The sequence below is a fragment of the Trichomycterus rosablanca genome, chromosome 7 (assembly GCF_030014385.1).
Source record: "Trichomycterus rosablanca isolate fTriRos1 chromosome 7, fTriRos1.hap1, whole genome shotgun sequence".
In the NCBI taxonomy this organism is placed as follows: domain Eukaryota; kingdom Metazoa; phylum Chordata; class Actinopteri; order Siluriformes; family Trichomycteridae; genus Trichomycterus; species Trichomycterus rosablanca.
The window spans coordinates 27,316,817-27,339,065 of NC_085994.1; the positions used below are offsets into that span (position 1 = coordinate 27,316,817).

Here is a 22,249-nt window from a genome sequence, read left to right on the forward strand (position 1 = left end):
ATAGAGAGGCGAAGGGAAGGAAAAGATGTGGTAGAAAAAAGTGTACAAGCAATAGGGATAACCGCACCCTGGAGAGGATTGTGAAACAAAACCCATTCAAAAATGTGGGGGAGATTCACAAAGAGTGGACTGCAGCTGGAGTCAGTGCTTCAAGAACCACCACGCACAGATGTATGCAAGACATGGGTTTCAGCTGTCGCATTCCTTGTGTCAAGCCACTCTTGAACAAGAGACAGCGTCAGAAGCGTCTCGCCTGGGCTAAAGACAAAAAGTACTGCTGAGTGGTCCAAAGTTATGTTTTTTGATGAAAGTACATTTTGCATTACCTTTGGAAATCAAGGTCCCAGAGTCTGGAGGAAGAGAGGAGAGGCACAGAATCCACGTTGCTTGAGGTCCAGTGTAAAGTTTCCACAGTCAGTGATGGTTTGGAGTGCCATGTCATCTGCTGGTGTTGGTCCACTGTGTTTTCTGAGGTCCAAGGTCAACACAGCCGTCTACCAGGAAGTTTTAGAGGACTTCATGCTTCCTGCTGCTGACCAACTTTGTGGAAATGCAGATTTCATTTTCCAACAGGACTTGGCACCCGCACACAGTGCCAAAGCTACCAGTACCTGGTTTAAGGACCATGGTATCCCTGTTATTAATTGGCCAGCAAACTTGCCTGACCTTAACCCCATAGAAAATCTATGGGGTATTGTGAAGAGGAAGATGCGATACGCCAGACCCAACAATTCAGAAGAGCTGAAGGCCACTATCAGAGCAACCTGGGCTCTCATAACACCTGAGCAGTGCCACAGACTGATGGACTCCATGCCACGCCGCATTGCTGCAGTAATCCAGGCAAAAGGAGCCCCAACTAAGTATTGAGTGCTGTACATGCTCATACTTTTCATGTTCATACTTTTCAGTTGGCCAACATTTCTAAAAATCCTTTTTTTGTATTGGTCTTAAGTAATATTCTAATTTTCTGAGATACTGAATTTGGGGTTTTCATTAGTTGTCAGTTATAATCATCAACATTAAAAGAAATAAACATCTGAAATATATCAGTCTGTGTGTAATGAATGAATATAATATACAAGTTTCACTTTTTAAATGGAATTACTGAAATAAATCAACTTTTTTATGATATTCTAATTTTATGACCAGCACCAGTATATATATATATATACAGTATATATATATATATATATATATATATATGTTTGTAGTTATTTTTTTATTATTTTAATTTTTATTATAGTGAGTTATTAACTTTAGTGGTAAGATAGATGATAACTATCAATATCAATCATCTAACATTTGATTAGGGGGTGATATGTGTGGCGCGATGTGCTTGTAGTGGGCTGGTCAAGAGAAAAGTCCAGGGCTGTCGCTAATATAATTAAGCTCAGTTCTGGGATGTATTAATGTTCCTATTACTTTGTTGATTGTGACATTGCACAATGCATTTTATACATATATATACATATGATAGTTAATATTTTCTGCTGCCGTGCATAGAACCAGTGCGTCTGTGAGTTTGTTTGTTTTTTAAGGCAAAATAGCTGAATTTATCTTTTCAAGTTAAGAAGTACTTAGTGGGTTACGAATGGGTCAGAACACTCGTAATTTACAAACAATTTTAAGTACTATGTTAGTTTCAAAGGGTTTCGGGAAACAAACGTAAATTTAAGTGTTCTTAAGTACGAGGTTACAAATTACTTAGAGTTGCGATTTAAATATTCTTTTTCCCACTTTCTATCTGCTTGCAACTGCAGATTTGTTTAATTATACCCTTTGAATATACCCATGTACGTGTCTGTTAGTTTGCATACAAGGACAGCCTTCTACCAAATATCACAGTTAATTTAAGTAAAAAAGATAGCACATGTTTTTTGTCATGTTATTCTTGTCATTCCCTCAGGCATTTTTTGATAAAGACTACATCAGCAGCCATCCTGATGAGGTAGAAAAAATCAACCAATTGAAAGAGCTAATGCAAGAGCAGGTCAGGCTAAAACAAAGACAAAATACATATTTATTTTTATTTGTATACAGAATTTTGTTAATTTTACACAGTAACGTTATAAATTAAGGTTCACGTTCTGGGAGTTGGTTTGGCCATTCATGAGAAGTTGGTGCATCCAGAAATGCGTCCTCTACACAAAAAGCTGGTGGATCAGTTCCATGTTATGAGAAATAGTTTGTCTCATGTGAGTATTTATGCTTCATTTCATTTAACAGCTATGTTCAATGTATATCTATAGTAAGAGTCAATTTGAATGTTTATGTGTTTTATTTTGCTGCAGGGTGCTGCTGTGCTTGATAGGATTTGTCCTCTTGGCATGAGGATCCTCCCAACAAGCCCAGAAAGCAGCCGAATAATTCACAATAATCCCATCCTTCTGAACCCAGAGAAGTCAACGCCACTTCTGGACATGGTTAACACAAGGTCTCTTTTTTGTAAAGTAACATTTTAAGTGGCATTTGTGCATGTAACTCCGTATTGTAGTGCTTGACAAAGGTTTTTTAAAGTAATCCCTTGCCCATGTGGTTATATCAGCTATTGTTGAGTGGCGGTTCTTGATGCAGTGTCGTCTGAGGGATTAAAATCACAGGTGTTCAGCTTAAGCTTGTGCTCTTGGTCTGTACGCACTGAAATTCCTCCCGATTCCTTGAATCGTTTACTGATATTATGCACTGTAGAGGGAGAAATATGCAAATCCCTTCCAATCTTTCTTTGAGGTATGTTGTTTTTAAACACTTCCATAATTTTCTCACGCATTTGTTGACAAACTGAAGATCCTCTGGCCATCTTTGCTCATCAAAGACTCCCCTGGATGCTGCTTTTGTACCAAACCATGATTACAATCACCTGTTGACATCACCTGTTTGGAATCACATCATTATTTTTTTTTTTTTTTTTTTTTTATTATCTCATTACTAGCCCTAAATTGCCCCCGTCACAACTTTTTTTGGAATGTCTTGCAGGCCTGAAATGCAGGAATGGAGGTATATTAACAAATGAAATAAGGTTGAGCAGACAAAACATGAAATATCTTAGATATCTTAGACATACTGTCTGCAATTAAATAAAATTCAAAGTAAATGTAAGAAACACTGCATTTTAATTTTATTAGCATTTTCCATACTGTCCCAACTTTTTCTGATTTGGGGTTGTATATATCATGATTTCTCCCTCTTAGATTGGCCAGCTCCTCTGTTGGCAAACCTGTGTTTTTTTCTGAAAACATGATATCAGGCTGCTCAGTTCAGTCTGGTTTTTCACTAGCGTGCAATGCCAGCACACATATTTCTTTTTGGGAACACACCTGGTGTTGCAGCATTTTGGGCCTCACGAAGGAACCGGCCTGTTTTTGGAGCGGACCCCATCTGTAAACCCAGGTTATGCTCGGGCTGCCATTTACTGGGGTTGGGGTGCCACTTATGTATTGTCTGCCCTGGTTGGTTTAGAGGGTTACCACAGACTGCAAGAGTAGCTGTTCATAAACTGTCATATAACCAAACCAGTTTTACGTAGATTCATGTTTATTACACAATTTAAAATAGTAAGGGGTGTAACATGCACCTGCAAATATAAATGTGCTGGTTTACATACAGTGATATGTAAAACTATTCGTCAATGTTTTCACTATTTGTAAATAAATAAAAAAAACAATAGAATGTAATGCCTGCAATACACTCAAAAAAGTTGGGACAGAGGCAAAGTAAGACTCTAAGGGTATAAGGGTATAAAAGGAGCATCCATTATTATGCAAAAGGGAAGCCATATATTAATTTTGCACAGAAACACCTGTGAGTTCTCTGGACCAGAAGTCATATGAGATGGACCAAAAGACAGTGGAAGTGTGTTCTGTGGTCAGTCAAGTTTACGTTTTAGCCAAAGACCATTCAGGCTGAAAACTGCAATACACATTATGTTTTATGGCATGGGGTTGCATTAGTGCCCACGACAAGGGTGATCTGCATATGTGTGAAGGTACCATGTGGAAGCTTAGATTGGTATTTTGGAGAGACATAAGCTGCCATCAAGATGACGTGTTTTTCCAGGAACTCCCATGTATATTTCAGTCGGACAATGTCAGGCATAAATGCCCAACACCATGATTTCATAGACATAGAGTGTGTGTGTGATTGTCTAGCTTGCCTGTAGTCCAGATGCGTCTCCTATCGAAAATGTAAGGCGCGGACTCTCGGGTAGCACTGTGGTATAACACACTAGCAAGTTTAAATCTCAGCTGTCTAATCGATGGCGCCTGCAAAGAGAAGGGGGATAATAAGATTGGTGTTTGAATCTGTGCAGATTTTTTTATATGAGCCTGCCTTGTGCATGTGAAAAGAAGCAGTTGGCTACTGCACGTGTGCACACCTGGGATTTGTATAAAATAAAATAAGAAACAGTCCCAGTTTTGGAAGGCAGCTTACAGTGTTTCTGTGTCTGTGTTTTTTCCTTTTCCTTCTTTTAAGTTCCATGGGTTCTCTTCGTCCTCCTTTGTCCCACCACTCCAACGAGGGTGGTCCATTAATGATTGTAACAGATGGGCTAATAGACCAACCAGAGGATTCTCCCCTTATGCAGGTGAGCATTCTCAAGCTTACTATTAACTCTGTCATATTCATTAGCAGATGAAATATTGTTGTTACGTGTTAATTATATATAACGTTTACCATATGCAGCCCAGCCCATCATCCTCCAGTCTCAGCTCTATTCGCTCTTCTTCCTCACAAATGATTAATTCTGCCCCTTCTAGTGCGAGAGGTAAAACATTGAAATTGCATGATATACATGAATTAAAAATACTTCACACAGTTCGTCTGACATCCTTTCTCTTTGCATTGTTCTTTCTTTTCCTAGTTTTAAACTTTCTTTTATTTTCCCTTTAGGGTCTCCCTGTCTGTCAGAGAAGAACAAGAATTCCCGTGATCTGCCGATGCCGCTTCCTTCCTACAGAGAGAGACCTACTGCTATTTACTATGGCAACAATGAGAATGCACAGGTATCAAACAACCTCTTTTTTAGCGTTTTAGAATTTAACAAATCACTTTGATTTTTCCAGCTTCATGAAACACACTGTTTATGCTGGCATTTTCTTTTATAAAAAGTAAGATTTTATAAAAAATTAAATATTTCGGGTTCAGTGGATGTTGCTTAGTGGTGTAAGTGGCTCATGAAAGTGGTGTAATGAGTTATATTTGTGTGGTATTTTCTTAAAAATGAAGTCACCACAGTGGTCTTTTAAAACCAACATAGATGTATGTCTGAAACATGTATGTTTGCTTGTGTTACTTCTAATAGCAAACTTATTGCCAAATATGACTTGAAAAACTGCCCCAAACTGATTAAATAACTTAAACTTAAAGATTTAAATAACTTAAATGGCTGATTTTAATTAAGTGCAAACATCTATCTATCTACGTATCTGCATATATATATATATATATATATATATATATATATATATATATATATATATATATATATATACAGTATATATACAGTATATATATCAGTGGCGATTTCTCTAAGACTGCAAGGGAAGCTCAGCTTCCCCTAAAATGTCCAAAATTAAATGGTCAAATATGTACAGTTGTGTTAACATTTCATTGACTACAAATGCATTAGAACACGTATATCTCGAAGACGAGTTCGTTCAGAATCAGCTAATTATCACAAATCGACTCGATTTTCTTAACTTAACTCATACATTCCCGTAGCATCAATGCATTTGCCCGCAGAAGCTGAGCGTCTCTTCACTTCTATGGGACTGCGTTGAGTTTTTTTTTTTAATGCTCCGAAACTCGCCGGTCATTGCATAAATGCCTCGATTTTGTCCCGCCCCCGGACGCTGAGCGTCTGTGGGGGTGAATGGAGCTGTGGGTGGGTGTGGACGCTGAGCTTCTGCAAGATGATTGTAGGATCAGTGGAAAGGCTGAATCCCGTTTTGATTGACAGCTAGTTTGAGCGCTACACCGTCACTTCTCAAACTCAAACTCAAAAGAAGCTTTATTGGCATGACAAATAGGGACATTCATATTGCCAAAGCACTACACTTAATCATTAGTCACTTAATCACTGGGAGCTTCAGTTCCATCGCGGATTTTGCGAGTGAAGTCGAAAGACAAACTGCAACCCATTTCAGGCCATTTTCTTGTAAAAGGAAAAGAAGGCAGAATTTACGTGTAAATAAATTGAAAAATTTTATGATGTAAGCCGACAATGAGCTTCCCCTCTTTGAAAGACCAGCAGCCGCCACTGATATACAGTGTATCACAAAAGTGAGTACACCCCTCACATTTCTGCAGATATTTAAGTATATCTTTTCATGGGACAACACTGACAAAATGACACTTTGACACAATGAAAAGTAGTCTGTGTGCAGCTTATATAACAGTGTAAATTTATTCTTCCCTCAAAATAACTCAATATACAGCCATTAATGTCTAAACCACCGGCAACAAAAGTGAGTACACCCCTTAGTGAAAGTTCCTGAAGTGTCAATATTTTGTGTGGCCACCATTATTTCCCAGAACTGCCTTAACTCTCCTTGGCATGGAGTTTACCAGAGCTTCACAGGTTGCCACTGGAATGCTTTTCCACTCCTCCATGACGACATCACGGAGCTGGCGGATATTCGAGACTTTGCGCTCCTCCACCTTCCGCTTGAGGATGCCCCAAAGATGTTCTATTGGGTTTAGGTCTGGAGACATGCTTGGCCAGTCCATCACCTTTACCCTCAGCCTCTTCAATAAAGCAGTGGTCGTCTTAGAGGTGTGTTTGGGGTCATTATCATGCTGGAACACTGCCCTGCGACCCAGTATCCGGAGGAAGGGGATCATGCTCTGCTTCAGTATTTCACAGTACATATTGGAGTTCATGTGTCCCTCAATGAAATGTAACTCCCCAACACTTGCTGCACCCATGCAGCCCCAGACCATGGCATTCCCACCACCATGCTTGACTGTAGGCATGACACACTTATCTTTGTACTCCTCACCTGATTGCCGCCACACATGCTTGAGACCATCTGAACCAAACAAATTAATCTTGGTCTCATCAGACCATAGGACATGGTTCCAGTAATCCATGTCCTTTGTTGACATGTCTTCAGAAAACTGTTTGCGGGCTTTCTTGTGTAGAGACTTCAGAAGAGGCTTCCTTCTGGGGTGACAGCCATGCAGACCAATTTTATGTAGTGTGCGGCGTATGGTCTGAGCACTGACAGGCTGACCCCCCACCTTTTCAATCTCTGCAGCAATGCTGACAGCACTCCTGCGCCTATCTTTCAAAGACAGCAGTTGGATGTGACGCTGAGCACGTGCACTCAGCTTCTTTGGACGACCAACGCGAGGTCTGTTCTGAGTGGACCCTGCTCTTTTAAAACGCTGGATGATCTTGGCCACTGTGCTGCAGCTCAGTTTCAGGGTGTTGGCAATCTTCTTGTAGCCTTGGCCATCTTCATGTAGCGCAACAATTCATCTTTTAAGATCCTCAGAGAGTTCTTTGCCATGAGGTGCCATGTTGGAACTTTCAGTGACCAGTATGAGAGAGTGTGAGAGCTGTACTACTAAATTGAACACACCTGCTCCCTATGCACACCTGAGACCTAGTAACACTAACAAATCACATGACATTTTGGAGGGAAAATGACAAGCAGTGCTCAATTTGGACATTTAGGGGTGTAGTCTCTTAGGGGTGTACTCACTTTTGTTGCCGGTGGTTTAGACATTAATGGCTGTATATTGAGTTATTTTGAGGGAATAATAAATTTACACTGTTATATAAGCTGCACACAGACTACTTTTCATTGTGTCAAAGTGTCATTTTGTCAGTGTTGTCCCATGAAAAGATATACTTAAATATCTGCAGAAATGTGAGAGGTGTACTTACTTTTGTGATACACTGTATATATATATATATATATATATATATATATATATATATATATATATATATATACAGGGGTTGGACAAAATAACTGAAACACCTGGTTTTAGACCACAATAATTTATTAGTATGGTGTAGGGCCTCCTTTTGCGGCCAATACAGCGTCAATTCGTCTTGGAAATGACATATACAAGTCCTGCACAGTGGTCAGAGGGATTTTAAGCCATTCTTCTTGCAGGATAGTGGCCAGGTCACTACGTGATGCTGGTGGAGGAAAACGTTTCCTGACTCGCTTCTCCAAAACACCCCAAAGTGGCTCAATAATATTTAGATCTGGTGACTGTGCAGGCCATGGGAGATGTTCAACTTCACTTTCATGTTCATCAAACCAATCTTTCACCAGTCTTGCTGTGTGTATTGGTGCATTGTCATCCTGATACACGGCACCGCCATTGGATGCACATGGTCCTCCAGAATGGTTCGGTAGTCCTTGGCAGTGACGCGCCCATCTAGCACAAGTATTGGGCCAAGGGAATGCCATGATATGGCAGCCCAAACCATCACTGATCCACCCCCATGCTTCACTCTGGGCATGCCACAGTCTGGGTGGTACGCTTCTTTGGGGCTTCTCCACACCGTAACTCTCCCGGATGTGGGGAAAACAGTAAAGGTGGACTCATCAGAGAACAATACATGTTTCACATTGTCCACAGCCCAAGATTTGCGCTCCTTGCACCATTGAAACCGACGTTTGGCATTGGCACGAGTGACCAAAGGTTTGGCTATAGCAGCCCGGCCGTGTATATTGACCCGGTGGAGCTCCCGACGGACAGTTCTGGTGGAAACAGGAGAGTTGAGGTGCACATTTAATTCTGCCGTGATTTGGGCAGCCGTGGTTTTATGTTTTTTGGATACAATCCGGGTTAGCACCCGAACATCCCTTTCAGACAGCTTCCTCTTACGTCCACAGTTAATCCTGTTGGATGTGGTTTGTCCTTCTTGGTGGTATGCTGACATTACCCTGGATACCGTGGCTCTTGATACATCACAAAGACTTGCTGTCTTGGTCACAGATGTGCCAGCAAGACGTGCACCAACAATTTGTCCTCTTTTGAACTCTGGTATGTCACCCATAATGTTGTGTGCATTGCAATATTTTGAGCAAAACTGTGCTCTTACCCTGCTAATTGAACCTTCACACTCTGCTCTTACTGGTGCAATGTGCAATTAATGAAGATTGGCCACCAGACTGGTCCAATTTAGCCATGAATCCTCCCACACTAAAATGACAGGTGTTTCAGTTATTTTGTCCAACCCCTGTATATGTGTATAGTGTAGCGTCGCCACTGGGGGCCGGCACGGGCTTTACCCAGAAAGCCTTGCGGCAGTGGTGTCTAAGCTCACCGTAGCCGTGTATCCCGTTGTTGGGAGTGGGGTGGCTGCGGTGAGGGTTGTGTAAGTAGCTTAAATGTTTGTCTGTTGTATGAATGTATGTGTGTATGAATGGGTGTCTGTCCCTAAACCACTGAATGAACTGCCAAAGGCAGCTCACTTGCGGCCCTGACGCTATCCCACAATATATATATGTGTATATATATATATATATATATATATATGTATATATATATGTATATATATATATATATATATATATATATATATATATATATATTAGGGCTGTCGAAGTTAACGCGATAATAACGCATTAACGCGATCTCAATGTAACGTAATGTAATCCTCTGTATATATACAGTATATACATATATATATATATATATATTTATGTGTATATATTAGGGCTGTCGTTAATTATATTATATATATATATTAATGCGTTAAAATTTTAATCGCGATTAAAAAAATTAATCAAGATTACAATTTTTAATCTAACTATTTTTATTTGGCTGTTTGTGCCACATACATGTGTGTCTCTGTGGTAATTAACTGTATTTCAGATGAATTAGGATGTAAAGCACATGAACTGTCCGATGATAAACTACTTTTATCGGTTTTCACTTTTTTTACGTGTTGATGAAAAGATGAATGAAACCACGCAAGCTTTGTAACGAGTATTTCCATTGGCTGCTAGAGCTGTCCATCAAAACCGCGTAGCTCCGCCTCCTCCCCCTCCGGTAAAAGGTGAAACTCTGTGTGATGTTTCATCTCTACAGTTTATTACGGGTTATTCTATCACATGGTTATAAACATGATTTATATTTGTGATGTTTGTAGTTTTCTAAAAACACATTCGTATCTGATATTTATATGGACTAACAAGCCCGGAGTGGCTAATCGGGAGATTCGGGAGGATTCCCGATGGGCCGGCTCATGTCAGTCTCAAGTTTGGGCCGGTTGGGAAAAATATTAGATTAGATGGGTTCTACCAGAGCCGTAGATAGAGAGAGTTGCGACACTCCTTGATCTCGCCGCCACGCGGTCACGTGGTTCATGTAACCCTCCAATAGTTCCAAACAAACCCGGCGCTGTCATGTTCTCATATGGGACAGGCAGCAGTAAATGAAATATTAAACAGTAAATAATAAACATTTGTAAAATTTCTGGGTATTTTCAATTGCGTTTACATTTACTGCATCTGCTTTAATATCAATTTGGTATATGAAGTGGAAGATTGATGTTTATAATGACTTGTTAATAGGTCGTTCTTGTTAACACACAGTACATTATATTAGCATACATTACATAATGCCATATCATTAAGTAGTAGAGACAATATACAGTACATAGATTAGACAGTTTTTTATGTTTTGTTTTTTACATAAACTAATCTCCCTTCACTTTCCCGAGGATTCATAATAATAATCATTTTGGTTAAACACTAAGTCATGTGCTGGATTCATAAGGTTTACCTGCACTGAATGAACAGATTCATAAACACACTACCGTACCAATACCTTTAACATTATAGTGCAGGTACATGAAATAGCATTAATTCATGTCTTATTTCATGAGTGAGTAATAATTTATTCCTACATGTAATACATGAATTAATTCATAATTAATATGCACTAGTTCATTTTGTCTAATGTATGTGGTGGACAAGGTACACAAACCATGTAGTTGAGTTGAAGTAGAGATATCCAAGGTAAAATATTACTCCAGTAAAAGTAGTAATAAAAGTAAAATACTCTTTACCTCCACTAAAGTACTAAACTAAATTTACCTTCAAATGTACTTAAGTATGAAAGTAAAAGTAGCATGATTTATTATGGCTCTGATGTTTTATTATCATTTCTGTAACAGGACTCTTGATTAATCAACTTTTAATTAATCAATTTTAGGTGAAAAGACTCTAGTGTCAATAATTTAGCTTAGCTGACTAAGCTAAATTCAGTTATACCTATTAATTAAGATAAACATGTAACATTTAGTGCTGAGCAAATGCTAAACAATAACAGTATTAAGTATATTAATGACATCAAATTCATTATTTTTTTTTAAAACAAAGCAACAAACAGCTAAAAATGCTTGATAAGTAGTGGAAATGAATGGGGCTCTATGGGATGTTTGGAACTATACAGAGCTCCACAACCCGGAAGCTGCACAGAAAATATGTCCCGCCCCCTTTCCAACGGTTCCCTATGGGAGTGTCGCCACTCTGTTCTCTCTACCGCTCTGGGTTCTACCATCTGAGGGAATCCCCCCCTCCCAAATGTTTAAGTTGGTTTGGCCCATGAGGCGTCTTTTCTGGAGCGCCGGTAAAAGTAAAAATAGCAACAGAATAGCGCAAGTCGGTGGTGATGGAGGGCAGGAAGAGGCCAGGTGGAGCCGAAAAGACCAGGTATTGCGCAACATTGCCAAGTCAACTTAGCATAGTTTATTTTGTAGAACCCAATACACAGCATTAATCAGAAATATCCAGTTTCAAGCTGAAAATAATAAACATAATTTGAAGTGTGATATATTAAATAGCCTAACTCATTAATGGAATGTTTTTGTTCCGACGCTACTGTACTGATGATCCATGACTACTGAAGGGACAGGTAGAGGATATTCTAACAGATTTATTTAAACTAAGATAGTTATTTGTAATGTAAAATATAACGTAGAGAATATACATGATATATGTTAAATTGTTCAGACATTCATAAAGATGTCAGCACGATAGCCTATTTTATTTTAACAAATGAAGACAAATAACCTAAATCACTATCAATTTTACACCATCATAATATAGGCTAAATTGTTAAAAACAAAAAAAACTTTAAGCATGTTATGTTATTCAGCTAAATAGACTAACCCTTAATAAAAAAAAAAATTTAAACCTCAGAGCAGCAGATAAGTCATGTCTCATGTCTATAGACAATGACACCGTTATTAATAAAGTGCACTGCTTAGGAGGCTTTTGATGCTGTAGGTAGCCTACTAAATAGTGAAGCTACTTAAGAGTTTAGTGTAAACCTAACAATAGAGCACCTCTCTGTTGAAAAGACAAATGCAATTTTAATTTTTATTTCAACTTATTGCTCATGTACAAATGTAAATACTTTTTCATCTTTATCACATTTTTTACCTTTTAAATCTTTATCTGATTTAAATTTGAATTAAACATGTTTAAGTGAAGTGTTTTCTGTTAACTTACCAACATACACCTGAACTTATACCCAATAAAAAGTCATTGTAAGAGCTAGCTGCTGTTTCATTTATTAAAATTTTTCCTCCGTGGAAAAAGTGGGCCGGGTTTGGGCATGAAACTCCCGGGCTGAAAAAGGGGCCCACTCCGGCCCTGTGGACTAAGCGTTTACATGGACTGTTTTAATTAACGCTTTTTTTATATAGCTACAGTCAATTACTTATAGATAATGTCTGGTAACTTGACTGTTTCAGGTATTTCCCAGCTAACAATTTTTGGTTCCCAGAACGTTCCGGGAACGTTAGTTTTTGGTTCCCAGAACGTTCTGGGAACGGATCATTTTGGTTGCCCTTTGGTTCCCCAGGAAAGTTTTCTTTACGGAAATAGAACATTCCCGTTTGGTTGTGCATTATAGTTGTGGGAACGTTTCCCTAACGTTCCCGTAACCTTAAAATTATTGAAACCTTAAGGGAACCTTGTACTAACCTTTAAATTATTGAAAACTTTAGACAACCTTGCAATAACACCGGCAGCCCGTGTCGGCTCTGACTCTTTTTGAATGACTGCCCAGAATCGGGCCAAATACACTGGCCTAAATCCGGATGCCAGATCTCCGCCGACTCTCCCATAACTGGGCCGGAATAGCCCCCGAAACACTACGATACCATTTATTTACCGTTTTCTTCTCCTTTCACATCCTCATAGATAAAATAGTAGATTTATGCTACAGATTAACTACAGATGCTACAGATTAACTACAGATTGTGCAGTAGAAAGTATTTTATTAAGATAATTGCAGCAAGTAGTATATAATCAGAATATTATAAATAAGACCAATTACAAAAGTGAACCAAAATGACAGCTATATGAATACTATACATAGAAAATAACATATAATTGCATATAAGAATAATAATTATAAAAGTAAATTATATATATATATATATATATATATATATATACAATATAAAGAAGTACTGTTTGTTTGTTTATTAGGATTTTAACCTCATGTTTTACACTTTGGTTACATTCATGACAGGAACGGTAGTTACTCATAACATTGAGTTATGATTCATCAGTTCTCAAGGTTATATCAAACACATGAACAATTTAGTGTCTCCAATTCACCTCACTTGCATGTCTTTGGACTGTGGGAGGAAACCGGAGCACCCGGATGAAACCTACGCGGACATGGGGAGAACATGCAAACACAGAAATGACCCAGACCGCCCGACCTGGGGATCGAACCCAGAACCTTCTTGCTGGATCTTGTGACCTTGGCTGATGATCTACACCGGCTGTTAGATGCTGCAGAGTAGTGTTCATAGTTTTTACTCATGTACAGTGCCTTGCAAAAGTATTCAGCCCCCTTGAACTTTTCAACCTTTTGCCACATTTCAGGCTTCAAACATAACGATATGAAATTGTAATTTTTTGTGAAGAATCAACAACAAGTGGGACACAATCGTGAAGTAGAACGAAATTTATTGGATATTTTAAACTTTTTTTAGAAATAAAAAACTAAAAAGTGGGGCGTGCAATATTATTCAGCCCCTTTACTTTCAGTGCAGCAAACTCACTCCAGAAGTTCAGTGAGGATCTCTGAATGATCCAATGTTGACCTAAATGACTGATGGTGATAAATAGAATCCACCTGTGTGTAATCAAGTCTCCGTATAAATGCACCTGCTCTGTGACAGTCTCAGAGTTCTGTTTAAAGCGCAGAGAGCATCATGAAGACCAAGGAACACACCAGGCAGGTCCGAGATACTGTTGTGGAGAAGTTTAAAGCCGGATTTGGATACAAAAAGATTTCCCAAGCTTTAAACATCTCAAGGAGCACTGTGCAAGCGATCATATTGAAATGGAAGGAGTATCAGACCACTGCAAATCTACCAAGACCCGGCCGTCCCTCTAAACTTTCAGCTCAAACAAGGAGAAGACTGATCAGAGATGCAGCCAAGAGGCCCATGATCACTCTGAATGAACTGCAGAGATCTACAGCTGAGGTGGGAGACTCTGTCCATAGGACACAATCAGTCGTACACTGCACAAATCTGGCCTTTATGGAAGAGTGGCAAGAAGAAAGCCATTTCTCAAAGATATCTATAAAAAGTCACCTGGGAGACACACCAAACATGTGGAAGAAGGTGCTCTGGTCAGATGAAACCAAAATCGAACTTTTTGGCCACAATGCAAAACGTTATGTTTGGCGTAAAAGCAACACAGCTCATCACCCTGAACACACCATCCCCACTGTCAAACATGGTGGTGGCAGCATCATGGTTTGGGCCTGCTTTTCTTCAGCAGGGACAGGGAAGATGGTTAAAATTGATGGGAAGATGGATGGAGCCAAATACAGGACCATTCTGGAAGAAAACCTGTTGCAGTCTGCAAAAGACCTGAGACTGGGACGGAGATTTATCTTCCAACAAGACAATGATCCAAAACATAAAGCAAAATCTACAATGGAATGGTTCACAAATAAACGTATCCAGGTGTTAGAATGGCCAAGTCAAAGTCCAGACCTGAATCCCATCGAGAATCTGTGGAAAGAGTTGAAAACTGCTGTTCACAAACGCTCTCCATCCAACCTCACTGAGCTCGAGCTGTTTTGCAAGGAAGAATGGGCAAAAATTTCTGTCTCTCGATGTGCAAAACTGATAGAGACATACCCCAAGCAACTTGCAGCTGTAATCGCAGCAAAAGGTGGCGCTACAAAAGTATTAACGCAAGGGGGCTGAATAATATTGCACGCCCCACTTTTCAGTTTTTTATTTCTAAAAAAAGTTTAAAATATCCAATAAATTTCGTTCCACTTCACGATTGTGTCCCACTTGTTGTTGATTCTTCACAAAAAATTACAATTTCATATCGTTATGTTTGAAGCCTGAAATGTGGCAAAAGGTTGAAAAGTTCAAGGGGGCTGAATACTTTTGCAAGGCACTGTATGAGAGGTGAATAAGCAAATGTGGCTCAGTGATGGTAGTGGACACTATATCTACAAAAAATACAAGGGACAATCTTTGGGTTATAAAATTATATACGATCAGCCATAACATTAAAACCACCACTTTGTATGTATACTCTTTTTCTATCAGCTCCACTAACCATATACGTAGTTTACTAACCATTTACTGACTTTCCCTATGGGATTAATAAAGTTATCTATCTATAGGTGCACTTTGTAGCTCTACAGTTCCACTGTCGTCCATCAGTTACTCTGCATACTTTGTTAGCCCCCTTTTACCTTATTCTTCAATAGTCAGGACCTCCACATGACCACCTCAGAGCAGGTATTATTTAGGTGGTGGATCATTCTCAGCACTTCAGTGACACTGACGTGGTTGGTGGTGTGTTACTGTGTGTTGTGCTTATATGACTGGATCAGACACAGCATCGCTGCTGGACAAAACACACTCACTTCGTGTAGAAACGTCCATCAAACCATTGTCACGATACAACCACAGAAAAGTCTGTTCTCTGATGGAGAAATTTTAACCTACAATCTGACATATATACGAAGTCAGAGGGTCTCTGCTGGATAGTATTACTGCCTAGTATGTGAGTGAATAAAACTCCCTTACAGTTTTCTCTTGTCCCAGCAGTTTTTAACATAAGTACATTTAGCATAAAATGTGTTCACCATTTTAATTGTAACATTTCACTTAAAAATCCTTGTTTTCTATAACATTTACACAGATTTTTTTTTTTTATGCGATTAATCGCGATTAACTATATGACATCCTGAGATTAATCGCGATAAAAATTTTTATCGTTTGACAGCCCTTATATATATATATATATATATATTAAATATATATATATATATTTGGAAAAAAATAGCATTTCTTTATGTCAACTGAGGTTCATGTAATTTGTAAAGATTGGTTAAAAATGCTGTTCTGGGGTCTGAGACAATGATATAATCAATACATACAAAGCACACTTTTAACTCTTTTAACTCTTTTAACGCCTGGTAGTCTACACAAAACTAAAAACAGCCATCAGGCTTTGGAACTAGAACCACCGGAGCAGCCCAAGAGGAGGAAGATAATTCAGTAATGGCATCATGATATCTCTGGTGATAATTTGATGTTGAACAACTTTGGTAATCCCAAACTTGTCTCTACAGACAGCAGACCACTTCAGCAGCAATGGCTGAACATGCATTGATTAAGATGCAGTTATCATGTTGTCTTTCTGAGGATTGTTTTTTGTCGATGCCATATAAAAATTTATTCTACCCCCTGGGTTGGTCCAAGTCAGCACCATCTTTTGCTTGGAAAGAAACTGGTCTCCCCAATGTGCATGGTGTAGCTACCCAAGTGTGGCAAAAAAGACATTTTACTGAGAATTTAAACCTAGCAGAACTGGCATGTATAGGCTTTTTATACGACACTTCATCAAACATAGCTGTTCATGCAGGCTGGAAACTTCATCATGGAGACAACTCTATAAACATATATAATGTCAACAATTAATTTAAATTCTTAAACCACTGAATACATCTCTAATCATTTATTAATATAAAGTTATTCTCTGTTAGTAAAAATGTAACTAATGTCCACACATGTTTCTTTTATATTTGTCTGTGTTATGTACATAAAATCAATTTTTCAATTATTTAAAATCCAATTGTATTGCAGAACTTTTGACATACTGGTGCTTAAGTGATGCAGTGGTTTTATGTGCTTGCCCATCACAGAGATCTTGACCTCTTGATTTTAAATCTCAGCTGCACAATTAACCTAGCCAGTATTTTTTTTCTTTAAGACAGAGGTGACTGGCAACTGCATGCATGCTATAAGTGACTAGTCCACAGCTTAGGGCAGGGGTGGTGCAAGTGGGAATTGGAAATTAATTGGAAAAAAATTGCATTTTCATTTTGCATTCAATTTCAAATTCAGGATTTTTTTATTTATTTATCTTTGTATCTTGTATCATTTGGGAAATTTCGTAAAATCCAATTAACAAAAGAATCTGTAAGTTGTTTGTTTTCTTGAACCTTTAATAAATGACAAAATACAAAGACATCTATCTATCTACAGCCATTAGTTTTTTTTTAATATGTCTCTATCAGCTTTGCACACCTAGATTGGGCAATATTTGTCCATTTTTGGAGTTTAGTCAAATTGAGCTTTTCTGATCAATATCCTCCTGTAGGGGTGGCCCATTCTTGGCAAGGTTTTGATGGTGACATACTGGTTGGGATAGTTTAAAGCCACTGAAATCTTTTGAAAACAGCTTACCAACCATGATGATTTTTTGTGTTACTGCTAGTGTTTTGTGTTACTGCACTGCTAGTTTTGGAATCCTTAAGCAAGATTTGGTTTTATTCTGAAGTCACCAAAACCACTACAATTAATGTCAGGTGTGGACCAATTAGTCTAGTGTGTGATATTTTATAATGGTTATTCTAAGTAGCTGGTTACCTATCCAAACCAGATTTAAAAAAATTTAATTAGATTTTTTAAAAGTGTAATTTTAACTTTGATAATTAGGGTTTATTTATTTACTTCATTTTCATGGTATAATGTGATGAAAAGCAGGGGTTTTGATAGTATGATGAGCACTGCTAGTTTTGGAATCCTTAAGCAAGATTTGGTTTTATTCTGAAGTCACCAAAACCACTACAATTAATGTCAGGTGTGGACCAATTAGTCTGGTGTGTGATATTTTATAATGGTTATTCTAAGTAGCTGGTTACCTATCCAAACCAGATGAAAAAAATTTAATTAGATTTTTTAAAAGTGTAATTTTAACTTTGATAATTAGGGTTTATTTATTTACTTCATTTTCATGGTATAATGTGATGAAAAGCAGGGGTTTTGATAGTATGATGATTTTCTACAGGCACTGCATTCTAACTTGTACATTTGGATTAAGTATAAACTCCGTAAAGTATAAATTCCTTTTAAATCACATTCATATTTTGTGTATATTATGAATTATATAATTTTATTAAAAACTTTACCACATTTTAACTATTTTTTGTTATTTGAACTTAATTTCTTATGTTTTAAATTTAAACTCTGTAATTTAAAAATTTATGTACTGGGCAATCACGTTTTAAATTCATTAAAGAATTTTTTCAAACCCCTAGTTTATGATTTTTTTGTTGTAAAATTTTAATATTTTGTCATTTAATCCTAAACTGAAAAGTTATGTTAAAAATTAAATGACTATAAACAAGCTATTGTATGTCATTTATACTGAATTTTGGTCTTTGCATCACTCCAGTATTATATTTCTATAGATCAACAATCTTCAGCGCTCTGTACTTCAACACCACAGTCCCTGGACTAATTCCACAGGCCTTACTGAACAAGGTACATAATTTTCATTCACCCATGATAATTGTGATTTTATACAGTTTATTTTTCTTTAAAATCTTAAGCCTCCCTCTTCATTGCCATTAATAATTTACTCATTTAGCAAGCTAAAGTTTTTCCTCTGGCAGCGTGTAATATTCTCTGTAAATATATATGTTATGCCCTAGGAAAGGTGCTAGCTCTTCAACATCATTTTCCTTTAGATTTAAAACTGGACAAGATTACAATATGTTTTCTTAGTCACAGCACAGAGGGACCGTACTTGCTTTCTACTCCCTCCAGAACCTTACTTATCCTTTGACTTTACTGGGCAGTTCTTTTTATGTTTCCATAGTGATTTCCTTGCTTAAAGGTTTTGGCAATAGATATAATATATGAACTGATTTAATGTTTTTTTGACTTGATTGATAACAAGTGACCATATCCCTGCAAAGTTTCTTTGCCTTTCCAGAAAAAGACAGTAATGTTTTTTCATATAATTGTTTATTAACAATTGTTTAATATTAACAATGTCTCATCTCTGGGCCAAAGGCTTTTTATGCTGGTTTGTTGCCATCCGTAAAAGAATGAAATGAAGGAGTATTGGAGGGTTAACATCATAATGTTTTGCTTAACAATTTGTCACATTGCTATTAAGTTGGAACAATGAATTCTGTCTGAACAATATACAAAACCTGTTTCAGCTATAAGGACTGTGAGCTCTGTGATAAGAAATTGTGGATAAGTGCTAACAAGCATTACAAACAATTGGTGGGTCAGTGTTAACATTATTTAACTCCATTAAAATCCTAAAGTTGAGACACTGAAACAGCATTAATAAGTAATAACTCTGTTATGAATCTACCTCTGAGAGACTTAAAACACTGTTTGCAGCTCCACTTGTGAGCAGAGCGGATGTATTTAATGTATAATTTAAATTATATTTCATGATTTAATATAATTTAATAATAATTTAATAATTTATGTAATCATGCTTTAGGTTGATAACAAACTAAATTATTTTTATATCCAATATCATTTTCTTTAATTTTGTCAATGCAGGTCAGTTCTTACATTTTGATACAATTCAGCAGCAGATGAATGATCCTCCACCACCTTTGCCTGTACGCCCTCTTAGAAAGGTAAGCAACAATTTTCTCTTTCTCAGACGTAGAGAATCATGAGTTAATGCTTTCTTGTCTGTATCAGCCTATTGTTTTTCCATCATATCTTTTCTAGTCCCCTCTGCAGCCTATTCCAGGCTCCCCCACCAGTCCTGTGTCCGTTTTAGGTGGCAGCAACTCCACGCTTTCAGGCAGTGCCAGTAGTGGTGTCTCATCTCTCAGTGAGAGCATGCACAGTCAAACTGAAATGCCAAGCTGTAATGAAAATGCCCTTATGAACCGCCATGACAATCCAATCGATGCTGCTCCTGTTCCCTACTGGGGCCAAGTTGATCACCTCAGCTCCCAGCACCTGCATGTGCAGTTCAGCACAGCCCCTGAGCATGTGCACTTCCCCTCTATACCTGAGCATGCTCAATACAGTCAGGGCCACTTCAGCATCCACAGTGCAGACAGTGAGCCAATGGAGTCCCAGCAGCTGTGCCTTTTGCGTTTTCATATCAATCACCACCATCATGGTTCCTTACGGCAAGCTGGAACTGCACCACCTAAAACTGGGCTGAGAGATGAGGAAGGGGCAGGACCACATCCGGTGCCACTACCCCGCAGAATATTTCCTCCTTACCGCACCACCTGGGAACAGGGCATCAGAGAAGAGCAAGAAGAAAATGCAGGATGAGGAGAAGCTTAGAGGAAAGAAGGGGATTGGAGTGGAAGGAAATTAATCAATACTGTGGCCTTCATCTAATGTTAAGATGAAGTGAATGTGTTGGTACTTCACTCTGGTGTCACAAGACTCTGTTTCGCTGTTTCATTCACATAGTTGACAAAAGAACTTCTTTTAGACCAGGAGCTGCCTCACACTAAGGACTAGGGAACATATGACCTTGCTTCAGCTTGCAGAACATGCTTACAAATCATATTCTAGTGTCCAAAATGTTTGTGAGCATGTTTTGTACTATTTTAAAAGAAAAACTATATTTTGTGAGAATGTGAAAAATATACTATGGGCAATCCCTGTAGCGTCCCTGTTTTGTGTGGTCTTGAGTCTTCTGAAGGGGCAAACAGGAGACTTCCTACTCAAGTGCAATGCTTTAAAAGGGTTACACACTCAGTTTAACTGTATAAATGTTTTCTCAGCAGATGTATATTATAGACATTGTTCAATTCTGAAAGTTTTCTTTTAATTTCTTAGAATACTATGTATAATGAGGTCACAAATACAAATGGAAACCATGACATCAAGATTTTTCTCAGCAATGGGCTCAAAAAACATTTATTTTACCTTTCATGGTTCTGATGGTCATTTATCAAATGAATCAGGTAGGAGCAGCCCTCGGATGAGTGCCCTCTAGCAGGCACAATTGGCTAATGCCAGCAGCAGACAAAATTGGCTTCCAGTCTGCTGGGTAGGAAAGATCGGACTAAGGGGTGGGGTTATCAACACTGTGTAAGGACCGTGGTTGCCCAGGGCGCCTGTACAGAAAGTGGAGGAGTGCAGAGATTAGGGCGTGGCTCTCCGTACACAAAGCGACCTCACGCACAAATCCACCGAAGTATGGGTAAATAAGGAGACATTGGTGGACTGTGCACACATCGGAGGGAGTGTGTGTCAGGCAAATATACACCCTCCTTGGATCCCAGCAGTGGATTGGCTATGCTAAATTGGGAGAAAATGGGGTTAAAATGCATAAAACAATAATTAAAAAAATGCCTAAAAAAAGTTCCAGAGAAGGACCACACCTTCCCATATACTGTTCTTTAATTCCTGGTTTAAAGGTTTGTGACCACCTACTGTATGTGTCTTTCCTACAAAAGGGTTTGTAAAACATTTGGAATCAGACTTCTGAATAAAGAGGCTTTTTAAATACATTGTCTAATAATTCACAGTCAAGCCTTGAAATCGTATCTGGAACATTGTATCATTGTTCTTCTGTTCCCCTGTATAACTGATTGGTTTTCTATAGCTGCTTAATAGCTAGCCAAGTTTAGGCAAAGCAAAGCAGATTCAAATTACGACACTCCCTTCACCTTGTTCCACAGTTGTGAAGAGTTTTTTTCGGGGTGGTGTGCTGTGCCTTTTACCCTCCAAACATTAATTGTGCAGTTTGATTTTTGTCTGTATTAGAAGAAGAAGAAGAAGAAGATATACTTTATTTGTCATATATACATATACAGGTGCATAGTACAATGAAATTCTTTCTTCGCATATCCCAGCTTGTTTGGAAGCTGGGGTCAGAGTGCAGGGTCAGCCACCTTACGGCGCCCCTGGAGCAGACAGGGTTAAGGGCCTTGCTCAAGGACCCAACAGTGGATGCTTAGCAGAGCCTGG

The 22,249-nt window shown here is 38.3% G+C and overlaps 1 protein-coding gene across 1 annotated transcript in view; it reads left to right on the forward strand.

Moving 5' to 3' along the window:
* Nucleotides 1-21,797, forward strand: part of LOC134318329 (dedicator of cytokinesis protein 3-like) — a 179,241-nt gene extending 157,444 nt beyond the window's left edge. Inside the window, exons 45-53 of the mRNA XM_062999191.1 lie at nucleotides 1,907-1,990; nucleotides 2,079-2,195; nucleotides 2,292-2,434; nucleotides 4,471-4,582; nucleotides 4,681-4,762; nucleotides 4,888-5,000; nucleotides 18,739-18,811; nucleotides 19,856-19,935; nucleotides 20,033-21,797. Of these exons, the coding sequence (XP_062855261.1) occupies nucleotides 1,907-1,990; nucleotides 2,079-2,195; nucleotides 2,292-2,434; nucleotides 4,471-4,582; nucleotides 4,681-4,762; nucleotides 4,888-5,000; nucleotides 18,739-18,811; nucleotides 19,856-19,935; nucleotides 20,033-20,596 (1,368 nt within the window). The 3' untranslated portion in view covers nucleotides 20,597-21,797. The remainder of the gene's footprint in view (nucleotides 1-1,906; nucleotides 1,991-2,078; nucleotides 2,196-2,291; nucleotides 2,435-4,470; nucleotides 4,583-4,680; nucleotides 4,763-4,887; nucleotides 5,001-18,738; nucleotides 18,812-19,855; nucleotides 19,936-20,032) is intronic.
* Nucleotides 21,798-22,249: the final 452 nt, after the last annotated feature.